The sequence below is a fragment of the Beta vulgaris genome, chromosome 3 (genome assembly GCF_026745355.1).
Source record: "Beta vulgaris subsp. vulgaris cultivar EL10 chromosome 3, EL10.2, whole genome shotgun sequence".
Lineage (NCBI taxonomy): Eukaryota > Viridiplantae > Streptophyta > Magnoliopsida > Caryophyllales > Amaranthaceae > Beta > Beta vulgaris.
The window spans coordinates 51,096,653-51,123,755 of record NC_079204.1 but is presented as its reverse complement, the minus strand read 5'-3'; the positions used below and the strand labels follow the sequence as shown (position 1 = coordinate 51,123,755).

Below are 27,103 nucleotides of genomic sequence, written 5' to 3'. Positions count from 1 at the left end.
GACGCCGCCAGCACCTTATGAGAAATCAAAGTTTTTGGGTTTCGGGGACTATGGTTGGAAGGCTAAAACTTAAAGGAATTGATCCAGTGGCACCACCAAGAGTGGAGCCTGCGGCTTAAATTGACTCTACACGAAGAAACTTACTAGGTCCAGACATCGTAAGATTGACAGACTAAGAGCTCTTTCTTGATTCTATTGGTGGCGGTGCATGGCTGTTCTTAGTTGGTGGATAGATTTGTCTAGTGAATTCGTTAACGAACGAGACCTTAGCCTACTAACTAGTTATGAGGAGGTAGTCCTTCGCAGCTAGCTTCTTAGAGGGACTATGGCCTTTTATGCCATGAAAGTTTGAGGCAATAACAGGTATATAATACCCTTAGATGTTCTAGCAGGCGCTACAATAATGTATTCAACGAGTGTATAGCCTTGACCAACAGGTCCGGGTAATCTTTGAAATTTCATCGTGATGGGGATAAATCATTGCAATTGTTGGTCTTCACCAAGAAATTCCTAATAAGCACCAGTCATCATCTTGCGTTAACGTACCTGCCCTTTGTACACGCCTTCCGTCGGAAACAAATGATTTCTATACTGTGCTTGCCTTGGCAACACCCTCACTAATTTCTTGTCCTGCTGTATCAATACTCAGTTTGTGGACAGCTGCTGCTAACTGTTCTTATTAAACGTTAAGATGTAAAGATATCAGCATGACAGCGCCTATTTTGGTCCAATATAGTCCACTATCACTGCTATGCGTACTGAGTACAAGTTAGATTACCTGTTGGCATGAAATGAAGATATATTACAGTTTGAAACAAGCTTGAAATAAATTTGGATGCAAGATGATAGACCAACAATTTATATTTGAAAAAAATTAATATTCAAGATAAATACACCACATTCCTATTGTGGTGTAGTACATTTTCTATCTACATCAATATCATTATTTCCCTCAACCTCCCTTGTCAAATTGTGTTCTCCACTAATCCTACATCAAATTATCAGCTAATGTGTGCTTCAAGTCGAAGCATCATGCATCTATCTACATCCAACGATTTGTTATCTTGGTTGTTGATGAGCGCACTGGAGGAGGCGTTCTTGCATTCCTACTGTCATTTGAACCTAAAACAAGTAAGAAAACAATGTAAGAAACATGGACAAATAATCTTCACAGCAACTCATAATCTACATTGGACGATTGTTTCTACTTACGAGCATCAGTCGATGTGCCTCCAAGAGAAGTTCTTCTATCTAAACCTGGTGGTAGAGGAATGCCAGTTAGTGACTGTCTCCTCTGAGCTCTTGCTTTAGCTGTTGGGGGTGATTTTGCTTCTCTAGTAATGTCTTTTCCCTTTATTGTCGATGATTCAACCTTGTGTTGGCTCCTATAATGTGACAAAAACCCTTAAGATAACAAAGTTTACATAAAAAACTAGAGATGATTAAGTAAAAGCATCAATTAATACCTTTTCTCAGAGCCATTGATCAACTTCCCAATACTTCTAAGTGATCTTTTGATATGGGATCCCTTCCTACTTGTACTTTTTGCAATGCCAGGAGTTTGCATCTCACCCCTGTCAAGTTTTTGCTGTTCGGGTGTTTTTGGTGGTTGTAATGATGGATATTTTGTGGCACAATCTGTGAAAGTTGGTCCATTATTTATACAAGCCGCAGGTGGTGGGCTCTTAGGAAATTCCATAATGCTGATATAATCCTTAGAACTGACAACATCAACTGAATGCAAGCTCTTCATTGCACAATCCTTTGGCCCTTCCAAGCTTAATCTTCGAGCACGAAGAGAAGTCTGTGGTGTTTTAGTGCTCTTTCTGATGTCAGCTATAGGCTTCATATTAGGATTCTCAATGCTCAGGCGGCGAGATCTTAGAGGAGTTTGCTTTCTTAGTAAGTTTTTTCCTTCACAAGGAGATTTGGGTTCCTTCAGCTTTTGTTTTTTCTCACTTCTGTTAATCATGGGATCTTCAATGCTCAATCTTCGGGATCTTGGGAAGGACCCTTCAAGCATTGGTTTCGCAGTTGGTGATTTAGGCTCTTTGCTTCTACCTATTGGTGCATTAGAGAGTTTATCAATCTTTCTGGCACTGGGATTTTCGATTGTTGTTTTCCGTTTCTCTAAAGGTGATTTTGCCATCTTCTCAGATTTCATGTTTCCTGGATTTTCCATGCTCAATCTTCGCGTTTTCACAGGACTTTTTTCGACTACTGTTCTGGATTTATCACAAGGTGATCTCAGCTGCCTATTAGGCAGTGGACTTCTGGTGTCCTGGTCTCCTAGTGCAGTCTTCAGGATCTCAATCTGCAATATAGACTTCCTAAATTTTAATCTCAAATTTACAAGGACAAATGGAAGCAATGCCTTAAAAGAGTTCACTGTATATCAAGTTTATACCTCTTGTTTTAATTCCATTACTTCTATGTTCTTTTTGTTTGACTGAGCAGCTCCGAGCTCAATAGTTGAGATCTTCTGTGTGAACTTCAACGTACTAATTGTCTCTGCGAATTTATCTCCGTCTGGAATCACATGTGCGAACACCACTACCTTTGCATTTCCTCCTGTGATGTATATTGCAATATTAATATGGCATGAAAGTTAACATAATCAATTTGTGTAAGAGGTTGCAACTTCATCACAGTAAACATTCTTAAGCCTAACAAATACACAAAAAGAATTACCTAAAGCATCTTGCAAAAGTGATGTAAGTTTAGTACTGTTTCTTTGATGAGTGCTGGAACTTTTCTGGGAATACGAAGTTATGACATCTTCCAAGCAGATGAGGGACTTGTCATCCTCTCCACTAGCAGCAAGATCTACCAAGTGAAGGCAACCACGGAAGGTGTTTCCAGACACATCCTTGCCATGTACGTGTACAGTCACAACGCTATGAGAGAAGCAAAAGGACCATTAGTATCGCGATGCAAAAAGTCATCCATACAGTTCAAGAAAGTTTTGATGCCCCCACTGACCTATGAGAATGACTGTTTAAGTTGTTCATCTTCAAAGTATTGACTCCCATATGTGTTCTTTCGCCACATTTTACTAAATTGATAGCCTCAATACTTGACTTCACAGAACGGAATATAACATTTTGATGACTTGATTCACCATTAGATGCAGGATCTTCAGCCAGAAGATCTTGTATTTCTTCATTGTATATCCCAACCATCTGAACGCGCACATCATAATTTATGTCTTGCCTCCTATCAGCTGTTTGGAAAAGGTCATTCAAAGCAAAGAAGTTGATGCCCATCTCCTTTTCTGAGATACCTGATGAACCATACTAAAAAAGAAAGATTCATGAAAAGAACTGGATGATAAAACATAGAATTTCAACAATAAGTCATTTATATTAATTACAGTATTATGTTCAGCAAAATTAAGACACACATAGCAAACATCAGCAGTGCCTACCATAGTGTGTGTCTTGCCAGATCCAGTTTGGCCATAAGCCAAAATGCACACATTGTAGCCATCCATGACAGACCTGATCAGTGGCTGAATTTCCTTGAACAACTCGTCTGTTAGAAAAGGAAGATTAAGTCGAAAAAGAGTAAAGAGTTTAATCCATGGTAGAAATGAAAAAAAGCATCTGAAATATGTACACAATTTAGTTGCACAATCAATCATCATGATGTACCTTGTGTAGCTGTTGAATCATATGCCCGATTGAACTGGAAGACTTTTCTTCCATCAGGTCTTGGTTTTGAGGGATCAAGAACCACAAGTGAGCCATCATTCCCTACAAAATCTACCACATTTTTTGCTTCTGTATTAACGATGGGTCTGATCCTGCAGTAGACTCTGACATTTCCTGAAATATACATCAGGAAACAATAATTTAAGATATTCCACCTTCAAAGGAAATCCTTTGATTTTTGAGAAGAATCCCCAAAATACACACAATAGAAACTGGCATCGTAGCTCACATGGGAAAAACTCGAGGTGAAAAAAAAAAATCGAGCATTCCCTCAAGGCCAAACTCACCCTTTAAGTCTTGGGCCATGTTGTATAGCTTCCTATTCTCTTGGATAACTTTTTGGTAACCAGATGCAGGACCAGACATCTCTTCGACAAGGTTTCCTGGAAAATCAAAGGAATCATTACACATACTTTTGGCACTTGGCTAAGATGCAGAAGAATGAATATAAGTCAAGTGTGTTTGCTCACCTAATTGCATTAAATCATTCAACAGCTGAGATTGTAAGCCTTCAAACTCTCCCTTTGTCTTGCACCATAAGGCTTTAATATTCTGCAGAGTGGAAAATGTAAGCTCAGGGAATTTTATATTTTGTAAAAGAATTTGATCATAGATGCTCTACAATGCTGGAGCAAAGTATGTCCCATGCAGCAATTCTTGATAATATGGTTTAGGGTGGCAAGAATAATTACTGAAAGGTCCCGTTCTTGACTTTGCAGCCTATGCCAATATTCCGTGCTGCCTTTTCTGCTCTGAGCTTTGTGGCTCTGCAATGGCTTTGAGGAAGTAAGTTGGGAAAGGATTAGTCATCACAGTTGAGAAAATATGCATCTCCAACAATTTAGATTTTTAAAATTAGATGTTGTAGCGTCTTTAAGACAGCGAGCTGAACACAAAATGATCCTAATTTTAGTTGCAGATTTCTAAAATGGATACTCCTCCACCAGATAGTTTATCAAGCACAATAGAGTGGTCATTTTGGCTGCCATAACATCATTGCATGCTTTTGATAGATTTTTTTCTAGTGACCCTTATTCCAATGATTATGGAGGATGCTGGAAAATTTTCTCTATTAGACTTTTGTTAGACTATATAATAACTACCCTTCAAAATGAACAAGGACAGACATATTGAACTTGAAAGTGTACATTGCCATTATTGCAGGTACTTCTGAGAATACTCTAACAAATAGATATACTTGGATATGACATTCATTATCATTTGCTCAGATTAGTTCTTTGTGCAATCTGAAACACATGTAGCATTTAACAGCTAATCCAGAACAGTACTTTGAGTTGCAATACTGAAAGCCAAAAGAAATATTAGAAGTACCTCCGGGCTCATCAGAATGGATAAATTTTCCTTGAGCACAGGTTCTGGAGCATGTGATCCTCCTTTTTCTCCAGAGCTATCTTGAGAGCAAGATTTAAGCTGAACCAAGTAAGCACAAATCACTTTTACTTGGAATCCTTATGCATCTAAGTCCATAATCCATATATTGATATATATTAGCAAACATTACACCCACCGTTGGAAATTTATTTTTTAATTTCTCCTCCAAACAACTTGACAAAATCTCATTAAAAAGTTGGACTGGCCCCTGTCATGAAAGCAGCACAAAATCAGTGTAAAATTCATGAAGTAACATCCTTTTTTCGGGGGGAGGGGGGGTGCGAGGGGAGAGGCAGGTGCTTTACCTGGCTTCCATTGTGGAAAGTAGTAAGAAAATTATCATTGATATTTTCCTTCGAATCAACCATATGGTTTGTAAGTGCCTTGACAATGGAATCTACAAAAGCCAAATAGAAAGCAAAACTGGATCAGAGAGTTGAAATCAAAGAGGATGAATTCTTGGCCAGCAAACGTTGTTGCTGATGAAGTAGGGTACAGAGAAAAGGTGTCTCTCCTTAATATTATCCCCCCAACCCCAAGTAATTTCACCCAAAAATCTACTAAGAGTTGGAAAAGGCCATGAACCCCGAGATAGCCTAGACATTCAGATGATCGGCCTAATCTCATGATTGAATGATTTATTCTTGCATCTCGTCACTAGCAAAGTGTGTCTACATAATAGTTCTAACATGAACAGTGATGTCAACCTTACATAGCTTCTGTGAAAGTGAATCCTCATCATGCTAAAGGATGCAAAAGGCTAAACTTGTGAGAAATTGATAATCTCATATGCATATACTAATCTCATGATTAGTATGCTCATCATTCTTGCATCTAGTCTCGAGAGAAGAGTGTGCTATATAGAAGTTTTAACATGAGCAGCTATGTCATACTCACATAGCTTTATTAGAGCCCAAATCCCATTGCTAAAAGAAATAAATACTAAACTTGTGAGATATAATTGATTTATAATTAAGCTAATATCCATATACTAATAAACTGGTTGGTAATTAAGAAGACATAAAATGGTACAAGTCAAATTATCTCCCTAATCTCCCAAACATTCATATGAAATACATCCATCAAATTTGTTAAGCTTATATACATGCACTAGAACATCAGCATTACGAAAACATAACAGGGCAAAAGGAAACCTGTAAGAGACTGTTTCTCATCCACAGCAGACATGTTCAGACGCCGACAAGGTTGAGCAGAAATCGTGCTTAGTGGTCGAGAGAAGTTTTTGGCAGCACATTGCAGAACGAGTGGAGATTTAACTGTTACATGCTTGTAGACTCCTTTCCCCCCACTCCACTCTTTCCACTCATGATAAGATTTAAGTGCTAGAATGCAATCAGCTATCCTAGCAGCTGATTCTGCCTCAAAATTATCCTGAATTTTAAAGAGCATAAATCATATTTAGATTACAACAACCACAATGTCCGAGCCTTAATCCCATTAAAATCATGTCAGCTGCATGAATCAAGACTGGTACGCCTACAATAACTCGAACAAAACAACAAAAATCATGCAAATATAGTTTAGTACCCTTTCAAGATCAGAAGCTTCAAATGCAGGAAGCTTCAATTCTTTGACTGCCATAAGAAAATTCCGAACATTCTCAAAGTACTGATAAGCAGGCAACGGCTTCGAATCCCATATTGTTGATTCAGATGTCACAGGCTCATTATTCTCCACAACCTTCAATTCACCCCCCAACATTTCCCACCAAATCAGTTAAAAAAACACAAAAATAACAAAATAAATATCACAATCATAACTACAAAATCTTAATCCCAAAGTTGCAAAGATATTGCATCCATGAAACCATCAAACATTAACGAATTCGAACACGAAAACAGAAAGGGGGGATTGAAGTAAATTATAAATACCTTGGATATACACCCAGGTTGGATTTTGTTAATTACATTGCATAATATGATGCCATTTCTCAAGCAAGAAATGAACTCTTTCTCAGATGGTTCACTATGAATGCCAAGGTGACCCACAAAACATTCTAGCCAGTGGACTGCCTGATGTCTCCTAAGACCTGCATCATCACACATTTTTTTTTTCTCAAATCAAATTCTTAGCAAACCCAGAAAAAAAATAGTATGATTGGTTAATTTTTTTATGAAATAAAATGACTGGTTTATAAAAAGAGGGGTAGGTGGGTAATAAATTTGAAGAAACACAAAAAAAAAATCCAATTTTTATTTTTAGGAAATTGTATAATTGTCCAAAAACGAATTATTAAGGGGGGAAATTATTTTAAAATATCATACCGTTAATATACTACTTATATAAAAGTTTTCTCAGATAATTAAGAAACAAAAGAGGAAATAAATTGAAATAAAGAAAATAAAAAAGGGTTCTTTTTCTTCCATATTTATCTTTGGAAGTTAGCAAAAATACCCAAAATCAATGAAGATCATATTGGATTATTTACCAAAAAAAGACAGCAATTGCACCTACCCACAATCCAAAATAACATATTTATTTCCATTTCTGCCAATTTATCAATGTAAAACAATCCCAAAAAATATAATAATAATAAAAAATAATACCTGCTTCTTCAGCTTTTCTTGATGCTAAATGAAAATCATGCAGCTCCCCACTTCTAGCAGTTTCCGCCATTAATGCCCTGCAACTCCAAACAAAGTTTTTACAAGAAAATAGGAGAAAAAATTCAGATAATTTCACAAGAAATTTACATATTTTAGGAGAGAGAAAATAAATTGATGGATCAAGAACTTACATTTTTATGTTACCTTGATTTGATTGTTGTAATTTTTTTTTTTTGGGTTTTTTCAGAGTATTAAGTAAAGTCCGAGCCTAAAGAATTGAGTTTATATTTTTAATCACACAACTAATTTTTGATCGAATGGTGGGAGAGTCATTTGAAGAGTTTAGGCTTGTGTCCGAACCTAAGGCATGGGAAGTTAACGTTATAGTTTTAGTTCTTTATTTTTGAATTCAAAATTGTGGGGCCAAAGCCAAAGGGTTTACGTTGGGGTTTTATGAATTGGACTTCTTTCTTTCTTGGGCTGTTTAATTTTTTTTGTTGATGATTTAGAGGGAACCAAAAATTGACATAATGGCCTTAATTCCAATTTTACTTTTTACTCTTTGTTTATATACTCTTGGTTTAAAAAGTTCACGCTTTGAATTTTACACTATTCGCATATTTTATATTCACAAATTATTATAATAGACGGTCTAATTTTAATATAAAATTAGACAATGCAAACCTACGTTCTCCTAAGAAGCCCATTCAATTTCTCTCTAACCTAACACTATTTTTAGGTATCTTGCACCATCCTAGTCGTCCATTCTCTTCTCCTTCTTTTATTTCCCTTCTAAATTTCGAATTAGAACAATCAATTTTTAAAAATAGTCCGTCAGTCTTACAAAATGGATTAAGCTAGTCACTAAATGGATTAAATCAGTCACTAAATGAATTAAAGAATGTTATTAATGAATAGATTAAACTGGTCACTAAATAGATTAAAATGGTCACTAAATAGATTAAAGTAGTCACTATATTAAGAAATATGATCTATTCTCTTCTTAATATCGGGCTTGGGCCGCGCCTACTTTTAAATTAAAAGTAGACGGTCTCTTACAAGACCAACTGTTTTATATTAGTATTTATTTAAATGATATACTCCCTCAGTCCCAAAATATAGTTCCTATTTCCCTTTTTTTTTTGAAAGAGAAATTTCATTAATTGAAGGTCAAACGACATCTACAATAGGTATTAAAGTAAAACAAGATACAACCCTTTTTTTTTTTCTCTCTCCCCTCTCTCCTCTCTACTTTCAAAAACCCTAGCCTCCATTGTTGATTTTTAAAGGGGCTTCCATCGGTTTTTACCGTTGGAAAGCCCCCACCTTTGCTTTTTTATTTGTTTTAGGTTTCCAATAACGATTTCTCCCTCGAAAGACAGGGTTTTCGATCTCCTTCGTAAGAAAAGGTTTTTCGATCTCCTTCGAAAGACAAGGTTTTTCGACCTCCTTCGAAAGACAAGGTTTTTCTCCTCTTTTAGAGGGGAAATTTCTACAGGTTACAATCCGGGATACTAGATCTAATGGATTGCCGTGAAATTATTTTGTTGGTGAAGAATTATGCGGGATCACAAAGGTTATCAATTTTTCGAATACGGTCAGATGAATCCGACGGAAATCATCCTCACGACTACAAGGGATCGTTAGATTGTCTCTCCAACAAGGCTGTATTTTCCAGCGATATAAGCGGAAGATGTTCCACATTGCAAGATTTGTTTGACGATCGTAGTTTTTATGAAGGAAATTTTTGTTTGATTCAACTTATGTATTTGTTTGATTCGATTGCTTATGTAGATGTCGTATGACTTTTTATTAATGAATTAATTTTACTATTCAAAAAAAAGTAAAACAAGATACAATTAAATAAGACTAAATCAAATTCGTCTTCGAAGAAACTACAATGAACCAGATCGAATAATACAGCACAACCCTCTTGTGTTTGCTGAATCAAGCAGCTATTGATGAGGAAGTCTATCATTCTGATATAGTTTGGGAAGAACATTCTTGATCGAGTCAGGTTGACCGCATCCGAGATTCCAATACCTTCATGTTGAGTCTTGAACTTCAACGAATGAGAATAATTTCTCATACCTAAAAACAAAAGAACCATACTCACAACTTCCATAAGGGAGAAGGAGATTTCCAAAACAGAAACTAAAAACCCCATAACAGAGTTTGAGAAAATCTCATAAAGAGGGACTAATTTTTTGAACAGAACAAGAAAATGAATTAAAAACTGGAAATAAAAGGGGAAAAGAGGCTTACCATGAATGAAAACATCCATGACAGCCCCTAATTGATGAAGAAGGGGTAGGGGAGGCTAGGGAGAACAACCCCTCAATTAGGATAGTTCCTATTTTCCTTTTTTCACGTTAATTTATGCAAGTAGAATCTAAGAGAGATAGTAAAGATTTTTTGTTTATTTAAATAAATGTTGTATGGGAAAAGATGATTTTAGGAGAGAGAATGAATAATAATTGGTGAAAGAGCATTAATTGTAACATTTTGGTTGAATAAAAAAACAAAATTCAAGAAGTAAATTAATGATGGAACACGGTTTTTCTAGAGAAATTACGAAAAAATGTGAAACTAAATATAGAAATGGGAACTATATTTTGGGACACCCAAAATAGAAATGGGAACTATATTTTGGGACGGAGGGAGTATTAAAATATTTCATTGTGGTTGCAGAAAAAAAAGCATATTATTGTGTAAACTCTTATAGGATATGTCTCAATTAGGATTGTTCGTGTGGGTTGGGTTGGTGCACTTCGGATTGTAATCAAACCAAACTGCAAGTATACGGTTTGATATTTTTCAACCCAAATTGCACCGCATTTTTGCCCAAACCAACCCAAATCGGACCGCACAAGACGATTAGGTGCAGTTAACTCATATTTTCCTACGTGATATGAGTTTCGTAATCTAAAAAAAAAGGGTAAAAAGTTGTTGGTAAACCGATACATAATTTTAGAAAACTAGATAATAAACACAAAGAGTCCAAATAAAATAAAAAGACTTTACAATTTACAAGCTTTCATTGACGGACGTAGTTAGAAGACAACTAACAAACAATACTGATGAGTGATGACGTCTTAGGGCCTGTTCTCTTCGGCATAAAACAGCTGAACTGAACTGAACTGAACTGATTTGAATTGAACTGAACTAAATTGAACTGAACTGAACTGAATTGAACTGAACTGAACTGAATAGTGATATGTGAGAGTAAAAGTATTGTCAAGAGCTGAACTGATCTGAACTGAACTGAACTGAAAATAAGCTAGGGAGAACAGGCCCTAAAACTCCTAAATTAATACTCATATGTCGTATTAACGTCAACCTGTAGTCTTGTACTCTTATATGGTCTTATTATCTCGTATACTTGTGAGTTTGTCAAATGTATTCTTTTTCCCAATATTAAATCAAAATAAATAAATTTTTATTTTAAAAATCATCATATAAATTTACGGTTTACGATGCAATCTCGGTTTACAAAAAATCAAACAAAACCCAAACTGCAAATCGTGGTTTGCTTGAAATCACAAACCAAACTACAATTTTGAAACAGCAAACCAACTGAAAATCACGAAAATACAATTTGATGCGGACCAGGCCGCACTATGAATATTCTCGAATTTACTTAACTTTTTAGATTTTTTTACTAATAGTAGACTCGTGACACCATGCTATACACATGTGGGGATTTGTCATGTAAAAAAAAATACAATCAAATAACCATATCACTGAGATGGAGTGAACAAGGCCTTATGCATAGTGGCACAAAATTGTTTTAACTTCTTTTAGTGGTATTGGCTTAAGTCAAAGAAGGAAAATCTTTGAGCGATAGGTGACTGTTAGTCTTGTGGTATTGGCATCACAGAAGGTTTTAAAATCGAGTCTTATTAACCTCTTGTAAGCGATCTTCAATTTCCCCTCTTCTAGTTACATACATAATGGTGGACAAGTTAGTTAGTGAATTAGCTTAATTACAACTAGTCGCATATACACGCAATGCGTGCGTTACCTTATATATATATATATATATATATATATATTATATATATATATATATATATATATATATATATATATATATATATGTACACATAAATACTTTAATGTATTTATGAAAATTCTTTAAAATTGTGGGGGATTACACTTTATTACTTAAAGGGCTGCGTTTTTCAAAAATCGCAGCCCTCTAAGTAATAAAGGGCTGCGTTTTTTAAATAAACGCATCCCTTTATTACTTATAAGGTTGCGGTTTTTAAATAACCTCAGACCTTCACTAATAGGGTTGCGGTTAGCCCAAAAATCGCAGCCTTTCATACAAGAAGGGCTGCGTTTTAAAGAAAACGCAACCCTTCCAGCGCAGCCCTTCCTTTGTTTCCCCTAGTGGTAATCTAAAAGTCAAAAAAAAATGGTAAAAAGTTGTTGGTAAATCAATACATAATTTAAGAATACTAGATAATAAACACAAAGAGTCCAAATAAATAAAATAAAAAGACTTTACAATTCACAAGCTTTCATTGACGACGTAGTTAGAAAACAACTAACAAACAATACTGATGAGTGATGACGTCTTAAACTCCTAAATTAATACTCATATGTCATATTAACGTCAACCTGTAGTCTTGTACTCTTATATGGTCTTATTATCTCGTATACTTGTGAGTTTGTCAAATGTATTTTTTTTCAATAAAAAATCAAAATAAATAAACTTTATTTTAAAAATCATCACATAAATTTACGGTTTACGATGCAATCTCGGTTTACAAAAAATCAAACCCAACCCAAACTGCAAATCGTGGTTTGCTTGAAATCACAAACCAAACTATAATTTTGAAACCGCAAACCAATCGAAAATCACGAAAATACGATTTGATGCAAACCATACCGCACTATGAATATTCACAATTTTACTTAACTTTTTTAATTTTTTTATTAAGAGTAGACTCATGATACCCTGCTATACACATGTGGGAATTTGTCATGTAAAAAAAATATAATCAAATAACCAGACTGTATCACTGAGATGGAGTGAACAAGGCCTTATGCATAGTGGCACAAAATTGTTTTAACTTCTATTAGTGGTATTGGCTTAAGTCAAAGAAGGAAAATCTTTGAGGGACAAGTGATTGTTAGTCTTGTGGTATTGATATCACAGAAGGTTTTAAAATCGAGTCTTATTAACCTCTTGTAAGCGATCTTCAATTTCCCCTCTTCTAGTTACATACATAATGGTGGACAAGTTAGTTAGTGAATTAGCTTAATTACAACTAGTCACATATACACGTGATGCGTGCGTTAACAACCTTATATATATATATATATATATATATATATATATATATAATATATATATATATATAATATATATATACACACACGAATGAACATGCATGTTTTTGTATCTAAAACTATTTTGTTAGTGATGTAAATTATTGAATTTCTTTTGTAGATGTTATTATCTTTTAAAATTGAAGGTGATGGCTTTTTAACTGTTCGATACCATCATTGAAAAATTTGGCCGATGATTTAATAATTCATTATTAACAAGTATAGTTTTTTAACGATTATAAATGTTATTAATCATATTGCTTGAACTTTGTAAATACGAAGTATTATGTTGTCACGATATATCGCTAACTTTTTTTTGATTGAATATTCTAATTAATTTTTTTAATTGATTGTGTCAATCTATTTTGTCAAGTTATTGCATATTAAATTTTTGACTTACTCATATGGCAAGTTGCATTGATTCTCATTTTTTTTTATTTTATAAAATGAAAACGTTGTTTTAAATTATTAGAGGATATTCTAATTATTTCAAAGGGGGACACCACAACTCCTTCCTTGGCTAATATAATAAAGATTTATAAACACTCAAATATGGTATAAAATATAAAATATGAATCACTTACAATCTGCCCTAAAAAGTGAAAAGATTGTTTTCTATATCAGTGCAACATTAGTGATTTTTTAACTTAATTGGCACTGACAAATATGGATAGTTTTTATAAAAGGAAACTAATTTTGCACTTTATATTAAAAGAGAAAGAAATCAATTTGGATCTCAAGAGAATATATATATTACATATTAGGGAATAAAGCCTAAGCTAATTATTAAAAAACCAAATTGAATGAGATTGGATCACACTAATTTTTTTATACAAAAAATTTGTATAATATTCATTATTTACACAGTATTGATAATAGTATATTGGTATAATTTTAGATTATAAAATGTAACTATAAGAAAATAAAGAGTCATTACATCACATGGACGTTTTTGATCCACACTAATATTAGTGGATTAGGTCCACACAAGACTAGGTCTTGGAAACGAGTCATGTTTCTTTCTCGAACTTTTGGACTTTGTATTGGAATGTCATATATTTACACTAAATGTTCTAAAGTCATTGGTTCAAATCTTAATACCTACTTCCTTTATTTCTATATATATATAGTAAGAACCCTCTTATGGTGAGAACCGTTAGAACCACTTAAAATGAACAAAAACTTCCTCAAATGAGCAAAAAAAGTAACAAATGAGCAGAAACATAAAATGAGTAGAAACGTCAGCGCCTAACAATCTAATTTTTTTCCCCTTCCCTCCCCCGGAATGTAATATTATTATCTTAGAAGAACGTCGGTACTGCACCAGGTTTTCAACTACCATGGCAGCTGACGACCATGGTTGAACAGACTTTGTAATGGTTGCTAACTGTTGGTTTTAATATTATGCTCGTTTTCTACCAAAAAAGATAAATAAAAAAAATAAAATGAGTAGAAACATTAAGTTATCAAAAACGTAAAATGTACAAAAATGTAAAAGAAGAAAAACGTAAAATAAGCATAAAAAAGTTCAATGAGAAAAAAAAAGTAAAATGAGCAAAGAGTAAAATGAGCAAAAACGTTGATAAATGTGCACAAGATTGTTAAATGAGCAAAATCATAAAATAAGTGAAACAAAAAATGAGCAAAAATGTTATGAAATGATCAAAATCTTCGTAAAATGAGAAAAAATGAGTAGTTCTCACCATAAGGGTGGTTCTCATATGAACTTACACCTATATATATATATATATATAAGTGAGTTTACATGAGAATGCATACTTACATGAGAAATGAAATGAATTTTATGCGTTATAACTCTTATGAATAAGTGATGTAATTCTAATGAAAAAGTGATGTAACTCCAAAAATAGAATATTAGAAAAAAAATTCCAATTTTTTTTTTTTTTTGGGATCATACCGAACTAAAACTCCTTAGGGAGAGCGCTACGTGACACAGTTTCTTGTTTATGCACGCTTTTTAGGGCCTGTTCTCTTCGGCATAAAACAACTGAACTGAACTGAACTAAATTGAACTGAACTGAAATGAGTAGTGATATGTGAGAGTAAAAGTATTGTCCAGAGCTGAATTGAACCGAACTGAAAATAAGCTGGGGAGAACAAGCCCTTAATATATTTATACTAGTTGCATATGCACGCGATGCGTGCGTCGACAATCTTATGTAGTTATATACAAATGAACATGTTTTTTTATCTAAAATTATTTTGATAGTCCTGTAAATTATTGAGGTTCTTTTGTAGATGTTATTATCTTTTAATTTAAAAGTGAATGATTTTTAACTGTTCAATACTGTCACTATAAAACTTGGTCAATGATTTAATAATTTTCTTTTTCTTTAGTATAGTTCTTTAACAATTATAGATGTTAATAAACCATATTGTTTGAACTTTGTAAATATGAAATATTATGTTATCACGATATGTTGCTAATTATTTTTGGTTGAAGATTCTAATTGATCGATTTCATGAGTTGATGATTGTGTCAATCTAGTATGTCAAATTATTAATGGTATTGCATATTCCATTCACATGGCAAGTTTTATTGATATTTTTCAATTTTTTTTAAAAAGAAAAATATTATTTTAAATTATTGAAGGGTATTTTTAGTCACTTCAAAAGAGGACACCACACTTCTTCCTTTGACTTATATAATAGAGATAATAGAGATATATATATATATATATATATATATATAAACATTTAAAAATTGGGTATATTTTTTCTTGAATTGGAAGATAATGTAATGGTGAAGGTTTGTAGAATATAGTGGGCATTATTGCAAGGTGCAAAAGAAAAAAAAAGTATGTGTACCAAATTACGAAAAAAAGCAAAATTAGGAAGAACTTTAAGTAATGGACAAAAACAAAAGATAAGAACATCTTTAAGGAACGGAGTGAGTATAAAATAGTAAATATATACATCGTCAAAGCTATATATGAACTTGACATTGTTAACTTTTCTATACCACAATATAATTTAATAAACTTATATCACAATATAATGTAATGCTATAGAAAATATATGTAGATCTCGACGTATCTCTATTACATAAGGGAAGGGGGGACCTATGGTGTCCTCTTTTGAACTGACTATTTTACCCCTCTTTCCCTTACTAAATTACAAAAATAATATCAATACCAAAATGGGGATTCAAACAAAGCTACCGGAAATTAATTTCAACATCACTCCCAAAACACTTATGTTAGGAAACTTTACAAATCCCTTTCTAAATCACGTTCAAGAAATCCCGCAAATCATTAAACATTACAAAAAACTAAAAATTAACTTACAAACCAAAACTAATATAGTAAGGCGTAAATACATAAAAAAAACATTCACAAAATTCACTTACAAATCATTGTTCTCAATAACTCACAAATTTCACTTACAAATTATTATTTACCTATACACGCTATGCATAAAAATCTATAAATAAAATAAAATTTCAACGAGGATATCACACATTTGTCCATTGGCGATTTGCAAACTTCCAAAAAGGTACATAATTCTTTTAATTTTCCAAGTTATTTCAAATTATTGAAAAAACAATAGCAATTGTTATGTAGCGACTAACAGAAAAAAAGGGAGATGATAGCAATTAGTTAAAAAAAGACTTAAATTTAACCCTTTATTTTCACATGAAATGAGATAACAAGATAAAAGTAACAAATTTAGTTTTTTTTTAAAAATTCCAATATTAAAATTCTGCTCATAACTTTTGCAAAAAAACCATTTTCACAAATAAATTTTGAAAAAAAAAAACCAAAATCAAAGTTTTCGCAAACGGTTTTTGCAAAAATCAATTTTTAGAAAAAAAAATTAAATTAATTTGCTAAAACCATTTTCAGAAAAAAAAAATTACATTATTTTGCGAAAACAAATAGTGAAAGTAAGCACCAAGACAACTGTAAAATTTTGAAATGAAAAAAAGGGCTTTTATACAATTCAAATTTAATTCATTTTCATGCATGTTAAATCAGAAAACAAGATAAAAGAAACGATTTTTGTTTTTTTAAAAAAAATCCAATATCAAATTGTGAATGAAGATTTACAATTTTATCTCAAATATAATTTTAAATATGAGACTGATGAAAATTTTAAATATAAGTTTGTGAAATCATAATTTAGATGTTAGGCAAGGGAAAAAAAAACTGAAATTGATTCATACTTTTCGGATTAAATTTTGGGATGATAGAAAATCGACCAAGAAAAAACTGAAGTTGATTTAAGAAATTATCTTTCTTTGTCAGAAAATCGACCCAAGAAAAAACTGAACTTGGTTTGCTTCCTTCAAAAGTGGTTGATACGGCTGATGGATTTGTGCTGAATTAGATCTACTGCTTTGCTTAATACTTGAAAAGGTTGATTTTCTTATTATATAGTGTATAGTTTGATGAACTAGGTTCCTTGATAATATGGTTTGTAGATTTGTAGTGAGAGGAGAGAAAATGACTAGCAAAAGTAGTGGAACTATACTGATGTTGCCAAGTAGTGGAAAAGGTAGTGAAATATTTTTTGTTAAAATTCTAGAAGGATGTGCCTACAGGATACAACACATCACTCAAAATTTTGGGTTTAAATACAAGTGTTGATCAAAGTATAAAGTAGCCAAATTATAATATGGGTTTCAAATACAAGTGTAGATCAAAGTATAAATTAGCCAAATTATAATATTGTTGCATTGGAAATTCAACGTAACAGATAATATGGACTCAATTTTTTTTTGTTCAATATAGATAAGTTTAACTAAGGGAGTAATATTGTAATGCTACTTAAATGCAAAGAGTTAATGACTGAAAAGAAATAACAGGATGTAGAAGGAGTACTATTTGATTGTATTTCCAAGAATCTCATTCACAAAATGGAGGTGAACTTAAAATACTAACTTGCATTTTCTTTTTGTTTACTACTTAGTAATAATTAGGCCTAAAAATGTCATCGCACGCATCGCGTGCATAAAAAGCTAGTATAAACATATGAAAAGTCTTTAGCAATATATAATTAATATATAATCTAATTATTTTGTTTGTTTAGTCTATATATAGGATACTTTCATAACATTATGTTTTTACCAATTTTACTTTTATCATTTCATAATTTTAATTAGAAAATCTACACTCATATTTGAAAAAGGAAAACAATACTTCAAAACATAATTAATTATTTATAAAACGCAATTACACAAAATCAAGGTTATCAGATCAGTATATGTAATTAGAACTAGGTTATAATTTGCCACATTGGTATAGGAAAATGTCCAATGATACATTGGTAAGAAAATAGTGGCCATGATATATCTTAACTTGCTGTAAATTTTGCTCATAATAGTTAATAGGTGGTTGGGTGAGAAGTAAAAAGTATTTATAAATACTTTTTTCACAATATTGTATATCTTTTAGTCCTAAAAGCACATATTTGTTTCTCTACCATCTAAAAATCCAATGGTAAGTTTAGTCTATGGTAGTATGTTATAAAGACTAGAAAATTGGTATGTAAAAGATCTCTTCAAAATATTGTTTAAAATCAAAAACAATGTGGAAAATTCTTATATTATAATAATTTGACCATCACAAATGAACCTAAAAATTAACTCATGTAACATTATTATCTAACCTAACACAAATTATACCCGTAATTATATCACTAAACTTCACTTGACTCAAACCAACTCGGTCGAAAATTAAAATAAGTGTAACGAATGTTGTTTATTAATCATCTACTAATTAGAAAATTGACAATATATTAAACATGACTCGAGTCGATCGGATTCAAATCGCCTAAATAACCCATTTTGTATATGATCCTAATTAATCAAACCTAATCAAAACGACTCTATTTCCAACACCTTTGATAGTTATATACTTTGTCTGTTCTTTATAAATTTTTTCGCTTATTTAAAAGTTTCATTTTAATTGCTACATATATGATTTTAGTAATATGTTTACATGAATCCTTCTTTTTATTTATTTACATATATCTCCTATTTTTTTTTTTTTTATTTTATGTATGCTCCGATCCATCACATGTCGAGATAATTAATTAATAAAAAATAGAAGAAATACATAAAAAAAATCCTTGTGGTTATTTTCCTACAAAACAAGAAACGGAGGATTTCTTCTCCTTATTAACTTGGCACCCATTTACAAAATTGGCATATTTCCATAAGAAAACCACACTAAAACCAGGAAGAAGAATAAAAAAGAAACACAGGAGATCGAAAATACAAAAACCTATAAATATAAATATCACAAGTAGTAAATTAGTAATAATCCCAAATCAGGGTGCCTCCCAAGTTTCCTATATATTTTCCGCTATATATGGGCTCTTTTTTTCCATTATATTCTTACTAAACTTAGTGGTTACCTTTTATGAAAATACTTACTACAAATATATCAGATTTTCCACCCTCCTTTCCTTCTTCTATATATAAAAACCTACCCACCTCTCAAAACATATAACCTCAATCTTCTCTTTCTACTCTCTTTTTTCCTCCATTGTAGTAGACCAAAAAAAAACATATATATCTTTCTACAAAAACTCAATTTTTTTCTTCATCAAAATCTTCTTTCTTTGATTTTCTACCATGGGTAGAGGTAAGATTGAGATCAAGCAAATTGATAACATCAATAGCAGACAAGTTACCTTCTCAAAACGACGCGGCGGATTGATAAAGAAGGCCTCAGAACTCTCTATTTTATGTGCTTGTGAGATTGGTCTCATCATCTTCTCTAGCACAGGGAAGAAGTATGAATATTCTAACGTTGGGTAATTTTTTTTTTTACCTCAAACTCTTTTTATTATCTTTAGGGTTTTTTCATATTGTTATTATCTTGAATTATTGTTGCATTAATCAAATAATTCTTATTACTAGGTTTTCGTTGTTTTTATGATCTTTTTCTATGATGATTTTGACCCAGGGAATTTTTTATTATCATGCATTCATGGAAAATAATGAATTTTAATGGCATATAAAGTTTTTCGTGTTTTTTCTTGGTTTGACTGATTTTACCAAGTTTGGAAAGAATTTATATGGCTTGGAAGTAATTTCATTAATCTGCTTTTATTTTTTGTGAATTTTTATGGTTTTGGAAATAAATATGTGATTTATCATTTATCTTTCTAATTTGCATGCATATATTTTAATTTAAGTCGTCTTTCTTGATATAGTACGGTGGTCGATGTTTTTTGTACGCGTATAGAGATGAAGATTAACGGCTGTTTCCATTTTGTTTTTTTCTTATTCAAGATATAAAATTAACCCCTACTATTTTTTTCCTAGCTGACAAAAAAAAATCATCTTCTCCATGTTTTACCTTCTATATCTTGATTTTGGTAGGAGTATAGATGGGTTTAACTTTCTTTTATCTTAATATTTTTCATTTGAAAAAAAAAAATAATTATCAAGATATTCTTTTTTTTTTTAATTAAGAAAGATAATTGGTCCGAACAACAACTTCTGTTAGGCCACTAGCCGCAGGACACACCAGCTTAAAGATTGGATTAAAATCCCTTAAATTCATACATGATCTTCCGCATAAAAGATGATAAAATACATGCGCCCTCTAGAAAAATCAGTACAGTTTTTTCTTGAGATTTTTTTTGCCTAAATTTAATAAATGGAGCAGTTCCTCACTTCCTTGTAGTCTTAATATATGTTTTCATGGACTCGCAAGATAGAATGCATGCTCTTGCGCGTGTGAGATATGTCACATATGAATTTAATTTTTTTTATCAATGTTGATTCTAGTTTTTATGTACGTACCTCTTTAAGTGTACAATGTTAATATGTTATGTGGTTTAATTTAAAGCATGTATGGAATCTTGGTTATATGTTTGTAGTAAATAATTCCATGAACCCTATAATTTACACTCTATTGCATGGAGAGCACGCGCTGGTGAGAGCAACAATTTGAGCGAAGCATATATGCTTTCTTTCCTAAAATATAGTCTATTTCCAATTTTTTCATAGATATTAGATGGTTGCAATTTTTCTTCGTATTTTCTTGGCACTTGAAATAAACTAATTGACCTACTATCTCATTAATTATTCATGCGATTTTCTTTCTATATTATTTTTCATTAACAAGTATAAATACATACTCTTGCGCGTGGATTGCATGCGCGCATGCGGGATCACGCACTCTACAAAAAGTGTTGGTTGCAATTTTCTCACCCTTTTTCTTTCTCTAGAAGATCTTTTATTTCCTATTTTCGACAGATTTGTTGGTATTAGTTTAGGAATATGTTTTCGACATACTCCTTCCGTTTCTTGCTCACTTATCTTTATACGTTTTTCATTATAACACTTTGGACAATTAATATCTTTCATTACGTATTAGTAGAAGAAATGCACTAGTTGATCGATCTGATGTTTTAGACGGTAGGTCTTATCTTGCCCCAATCTTTATAGATATTTCATTCATCGTGATAGCTAACAAGACACATATATATCATGAATAATAGATAGAATTGATGGAGTACTAAATATGAGTAGTTGATTTTTTAAAGAGATTCATCATACAATACTATTCTCTGGGTGAGTGGCCCTGTATAATAGCAGCTGAGAGAAATTTCATCTTACTAAGGTTCCCGAAAGAGATCCAAAAAAAAATTATTTTACATAATTCAACCAAATATATACACTTATATACCTATATATTTATATACTGCAATGTTTATGTTACATTTTTAAGTGCTGAATGTTTTATGTTTTTTTATTTTATTTTTTTGCAGTATGCAAAAAGTTCTGCGCAGATATATGAATCACAAGGATCATGTTCCCGCGAGCACTGCCGTCCCAGCAAATTCCTCCAATGCAGTTGCTGTTGTTGAGCATGTGGTGGAGGTAATCAACTGTGATACAGATTTTTAATCCTAGTGTTAACAGAGATTATATTTTGCTTAATTTGTAAATTAAGAAGTAATTAATTTTTTCGTTTCTCATTTGTTTCGATAATATTGATTACTTGCACAGAATCCACAGCCTGATGAAGTGACTGCATTGAGAGAAGAAGTTACAAGGCTTCGCATGTATGTAACTTTTTAGATTACTTAACAGTTCAATTTTTTTATTACTTCCTTTTTTTTTTCTTTTAGTTATACATTTTGGCTTTGGCATTCGCCTTTTCAAGGTCAAACATTAGAAGTGTTTGGATGTATATTTTTAAAATATCAAAATTAATTTTTTTCGAAGTAGATAACAATAAGGGTAGGTGCATTGAAAAAACAAATTGTAAGAGTAAAAGTATTAAGGGTCATAATTTTGATTAGTCGAGAAAAAAAGTAAAATTGGCCTCAACATTCTGAACTATGGCTCGGGTGTACCCTACACTACAAACTGACTAATGGCCTAAACACCACCAACTACGGGGTGAGGTGCAGTCTGTACCATAAAAACCCACCGTATTCGGCAACATTTTAGACTTTCGTCCTCATTTATGGTAAGGAATGCACGTCACTGCATAGTTGATGGTGTTTAGGCTACTAGTCGTAGTTGGTGGTGTTGGGTGCACACGAGCTATAGTTAGGGTGTTGAGACCAATTTTACCTAGAAAAAACAAAAAATACAAAACAGATGTTTAATGTATGTGCTTGGACTTAATTAGTGTTAATAATAATATTTCTGATCTTGATCTGTAGGCATATGCAAGGCAAAGGATTGGAAAGTTTGAGTTTCGGCGAGCTTCAACAATTGGAGCAGCATTTATGTGATGGACTTTATTCTATTAGAGAAACGAAGGTATGAATTAATACTAATTAACTTGGCAGAAAATTTACAAAAACATTTAATGAATAATTGTGTTACTGTTTGTATTGTAGGAGCGCCTCCTTTGGGAACAGTATGAGAAATCAAAACTACAGGTATGCTTACAAAGTTTCCCTTTACTATTGAGCATCTGAAACTACAATCTAATGAATATATTTACTGAAATAATTTTGAAGCGAGCTGTGAGATATTATATATATGTATATATAACGTTATTATGAATTTTTCATCAAATACTTTCGAGTTTTTCTTTCACCAAATATTCTCCAATTTTTCAAAATTCACCATATACCTTTTAAATTTCCTTAAAATTACGTATGTCTGTAATGACTTACACCCATTGGCCTTTTTAATTATTCACCCTTAATTTGTTTACTAAACCCCAATCAACCCCTAGGCCATACTTAAGTCATTTATCCTAATATATAGACTACCATTAAATAAAACACCACTCATGGATAAAAAAAAATTAGGAAAGAAAGTTAGGGAAGAAGCGAGAATAAAAAGGGGTCGAGTTAGGGAGGAAGCGAGAACAAAAGGGGTCATAGAAGGTGTTTCAATGGTTGTCAATTAAGGTAAATTGGTCAAATAAGGATTCATTAGGATGTAGTAATGAAATTAATGATTAATCACAAAAAAACTAAAAGTTGTTAGGGTATATAGTGAATTTTAAATCTTGGAAGGTATTTGGCGAAAAAAATATATTCAGAGTTGGTGAAAATTCCGATATTATTAAGACCCTTTTTCCATATCGGGATGGAGAGGGTAGTTTATTATTTTTCCACATATCACTTTTCTGTAGGACTTAATAGAATTTATGTAAAAAATCATTATTCTTTCAAAAAAAAAAAAAATGTAAAAAATCATTATACATGTGATGATCATTTAATGTATTAATTATTTCTTTTGGCCGTCCAGGAGGAGAAGACAAGCAGGGAAAATGAAGCGTTACGCAAAGAAGTATGTGTAACAAATACAAAACTTCATATTATATCCTTTAATATTAGGTAAAAACTTCATCATTTAAGAGGCAATTAACACATGAATTGATTGATTAAATAGGTGGAGGAGCTTAAACAAAGCATGAAATCATCCTGCAGTGAATCCAACTCCTTAAAGAGAAGGCACTTAAACGGGTCAACATCTGATGAAGTTTGCATTGCTGAGAAAGAAGTTGAATCTGAGAATTTCTTGCGCTTAGGGTAATAATCAATACTTCATTTAGTTATAACAATTGAGAATCATCGTGGGCTCCCACCTCCCAATCCTCATGGTCGGAAGTTCGACTCTCATCAACCCTAAATTTGGGATGTTTGTGTAAATATTTGCTCGTGGGTATAAATCCGGCCAGTTAATTACCGAATAAAAATAAAAGTTAGTTATAACGATTGAGCAACAAACATGTAAATTGAAAACAGTCAAAAAAAGCAAATAGGAAGAACATTTTGAAAAGGAGAAATTACGACTTAATAGAAGTAATAAACGAATGGTTTTCTTACACTTCGACATCACTTGTGTATGATGCAGGCTATCAGTTGTACCGAAGACGGAGAGTACCTCCGACGGGTCGATTGCTGATCAAATAATGGTGTTTGAACCAAATGATGCACCAAATTGTTAGATGTGGATTAGCCAACCTAGCTCCTTAGCTGATGGAGTAGTTAGTAACTAATGATGCTGTTATGTTTCAAGTTAATTAGTGTGAATGTGTGATAGGGTGAGTAATAGACGGGCCACATATACCAGCATTTGTTTAGGCTGGTGCCCTGATTAGAGAAGAATTATAGCAAGTTAGTAGTAGATTTGGCCCGTTAAAACTGGCTTAATTATGGTATGGATGATGCCCCAAAAGCTCATGTAGTTTTACATTTATGTTGTTTTCAGTTTTTATAGTCTTATAGCTTGTAAAGTTTTGTAGTTTAAACTTTAAAGGAGGTACTTGCTTGCCTCCTTTTAATAGAAAAAGATATTGCGTCTCTCTTATATTTTTTTTGCTTTAAGTTCATTAACTTAATTTGTACTTTAATTCTTCTTTTTTTTGATGGTTTTATTAATCAATACGCAATTAGAGGTATGAGATTAGCTTACAAGAAGCAGAAGTTCCAGTATATGCTAGAATCAATAAAGACAGCCCCCATTACATCCAAATTATAAATTATGAGTTGCTATATAAATCCTTGCTCGCTATAATCGCAGAAGCTGAGAAAGAAGTTAATTGGATTCTTGAAATGAACTGAGAGCTTGAGACCTTTCTTGGATGCAGATCTTATAAAATTGAGAATAAGGTTCAGATTCCAAGGACCGCCAAAGGGGTTGGAACACCATATAACTGCTTCATGAGATTTCTATTCGATTTCAATAAAATTATTATTGAAGCGATCATTATTGATTGCAATCTGGATTGATCTGCGAATAGCTAGAACCTCTGCACAACTAGCATCCATGGGTGGAACTAGGCATGAGAAACCACATAGCGTTTCACCCTTTTATTGTGAAGGGAACCACCAATGACCAGGCAGCATTGGGTTGAACTTTGGGAGACATCATTTGACCATTTCAATTTGGCAAGATAAGTGGGGATATCTTGAAGAAGCCATCTTGAGGTCGAATATGAGAGGGTGAATGCCACAACAGACATCTTGGATTTCGCATTACCTCATTAGGAAAGTAAGGAAAGGGTCCTTCGAGCTTTTAATCCACCAACAGAGGCGGAGTAACACCAAATCTTGGACCTCTTGAACCGAGCTTCTCTTATTGTTGAACACCCTTGAGTTTCTTTCCTTCCATAAAGACCAAACAATCACTTGGAAGCATGCAATCCAGACTTTTCTAAAGAATTTATTTTTGTAGGGGAAACTCCATTGAGCAAAAGCCATCTCGAGGGATGAAGGCTAAACCTAAGAAAGGGACCATAAATCACACCACCAGTTTCAAATAGATTGCGAAAAGCACAATGAAGGAAAAGGTGATTCACATCTTCAGGTTCTAAGGTGCTAATTGAGTATTACACGTCCAAAAGAGGAATTATATTATGAGATGCAAGTTTCCACTTTGTATTGATTTTCCCCAATAACACCGACCACGAGAAGACTTTAATTAATATGAAAGCTAGGGAACAAGTCCTCTATATAAAAAGAGTGAAATGAGAATGAACCAGATTTATGCAAGGACCAAATCAATCTATCTTGGTGATCATCCCTTGAAGTAAATTGGCTTAGCAAATATGAGAGAGAATTACACTCTAATTGATCCATTGATCTCAGTCGACGACACCAAAGAACTTCTCAGACCCATACACCATTGTTCCATGTTCTCATAGATGCTATGGATCCGAGAGGAGAAGCTGCTATTCAAAACAATCTTGGCAAGGAGAATTTTAGAGCTACCTCTGAAATCCACGAATCATGCCAAAATAAGGTCCTACTTCTATTACCCACTTGTTTCTTGGTACCTTTTTGCAAGAGATTGCAAGCCCCCTGGCCTGATGTTTTAACAATGAATTGCAAATGCCAAGCCATGGACCGCCACTTTGCAAATGATAAACATCGGCCATACAAAAGAATTGTGGGTAGTTGTATTTGGCCTGGAATATTTGCCTCCAAAGGGAGTTGGGTTCTTGAAAGAAACGCTACACCCGTTTATATAGAAGTCCAAGGGTTCAAATGAGAAGGTTTAATAAGGGTAAGGGCTATTTTTGGTAATTGGACTATTTTTCATCTGACAAGAGTAAGGGCTCTTTTATCTAAGCTTCCATTCCAAAGAAATCTTCTTTAGATGGTGATAATTTTCTCCATTATGCCTTGAGGTATGGGGTATAGAGACATATAATAAATGGGAAGATTGGACAGGCCAGGGAAGCTTTAATAAAAAGTGAGCTTACCTCCAAGAGAGAGTTTTACTCTTCCATGCTGCTAGTTTCTTGGATATTCGTTCAATCAATAGTTCCCAACATGCAAAATCTCGAAGTATTACCTCCAATGGGGGAGACCTAGATAAGAGAGTGGGAGGTGGCCCACTTTGCAACATAATATTCGAGTAGAACATGAAGCTAGCCGAGCATCAACAACATTAATACCGAGAATCTCGCTCTTATGGAAGTTGATTTGGACCCCTGAAGTCAACTGGGATAATATGAGGTCCATCTTGATATTATGAAGTGACTGATGATCGTCTGCAAAATGCAGATGTGTGAGAATTGGACTGTTCTTGCACACTTTAATCCCAGCCCAAAGATGCATTTATGTCGCCTTTTTTTATCATAAGATTCAAGACTTGAACTGCAACAAAGAGAAAAGCTGATGGGGGGT

General features: G+C 32.9%; 2 protein-coding genes across 3 annotated transcripts; one reads left to right on the top strand and one right to left on the bottom strand.

Moving 5' to 3' along the window:
* Nucleotides 1-846: 846 nt before the first annotated feature.
* Nucleotides 847-8,688, bottom strand: LOC104889371 (kinesin-like protein KIN-14L). 2 transcript variants are annotated; one of them, XM_010674568.4, is made up of 19 exons: nucleotides 7,864-8,688; nucleotides 7,673-7,749; nucleotides 6,998-7,155; nucleotides 6,654-6,806; nucleotides 6,260-6,497; nucleotides 5,411-5,502; nucleotides 5,242-5,313; nucleotides 5,046-5,144; nucleotides 4,406-4,489; nucleotides 4,184-4,265; nucleotides 4,001-4,096; nucleotides 3,654-3,827; nucleotides 3,428-3,534; nucleotides 2,983-3,296; nucleotides 2,692-2,897; nucleotides 2,408-2,571; nucleotides 1,467-2,314; nucleotides 1,213-1,385; nucleotides 847-1,122 (listed from the first exon to the last, which is right to left on the bottom strand). In XM_010674568.4, coding segments are annotated over exons 1-19 (3,219 nt in total). In that variant the 5' UTR covers nucleotides 7,866-8,688; the 3' UTR covers nucleotides 847-1,042. The 2 variants fall into 2 exon arrangements, with proteins under 2 accessions (XP_010672870.2, XP_010672871.2); XM_010674569.4 differs by having other exon boundaries at nucleotides 4,406-4,480.
* A 10,925-nt stretch (nucleotides 8,689-19,613) lies between these two features.
* LOC104889577 (agamous-like MADS-box protein AGL15) lies at nucleotides 19,614-24,417 on the top strand. Its single transcript, XM_057393422.1, has 8 exons — nucleotides 19,614-19,795; nucleotides 21,764-21,875; nucleotides 22,005-22,060; nucleotides 22,670-22,769; nucleotides 22,850-22,891; nucleotides 23,715-23,762; nucleotides 23,865-23,998; nucleotides 24,324-24,417. The coding sequence occupies exons 1-8, from the start codon at nucleotides 19,614-19,616 to the stop codon at nucleotides 24,415-24,417; spliced, it is 768 nt and encodes a 255-aa protein (XP_057249405.1).
* Nucleotides 24,418-27,103: the final 2,686 nt, after the last annotated feature.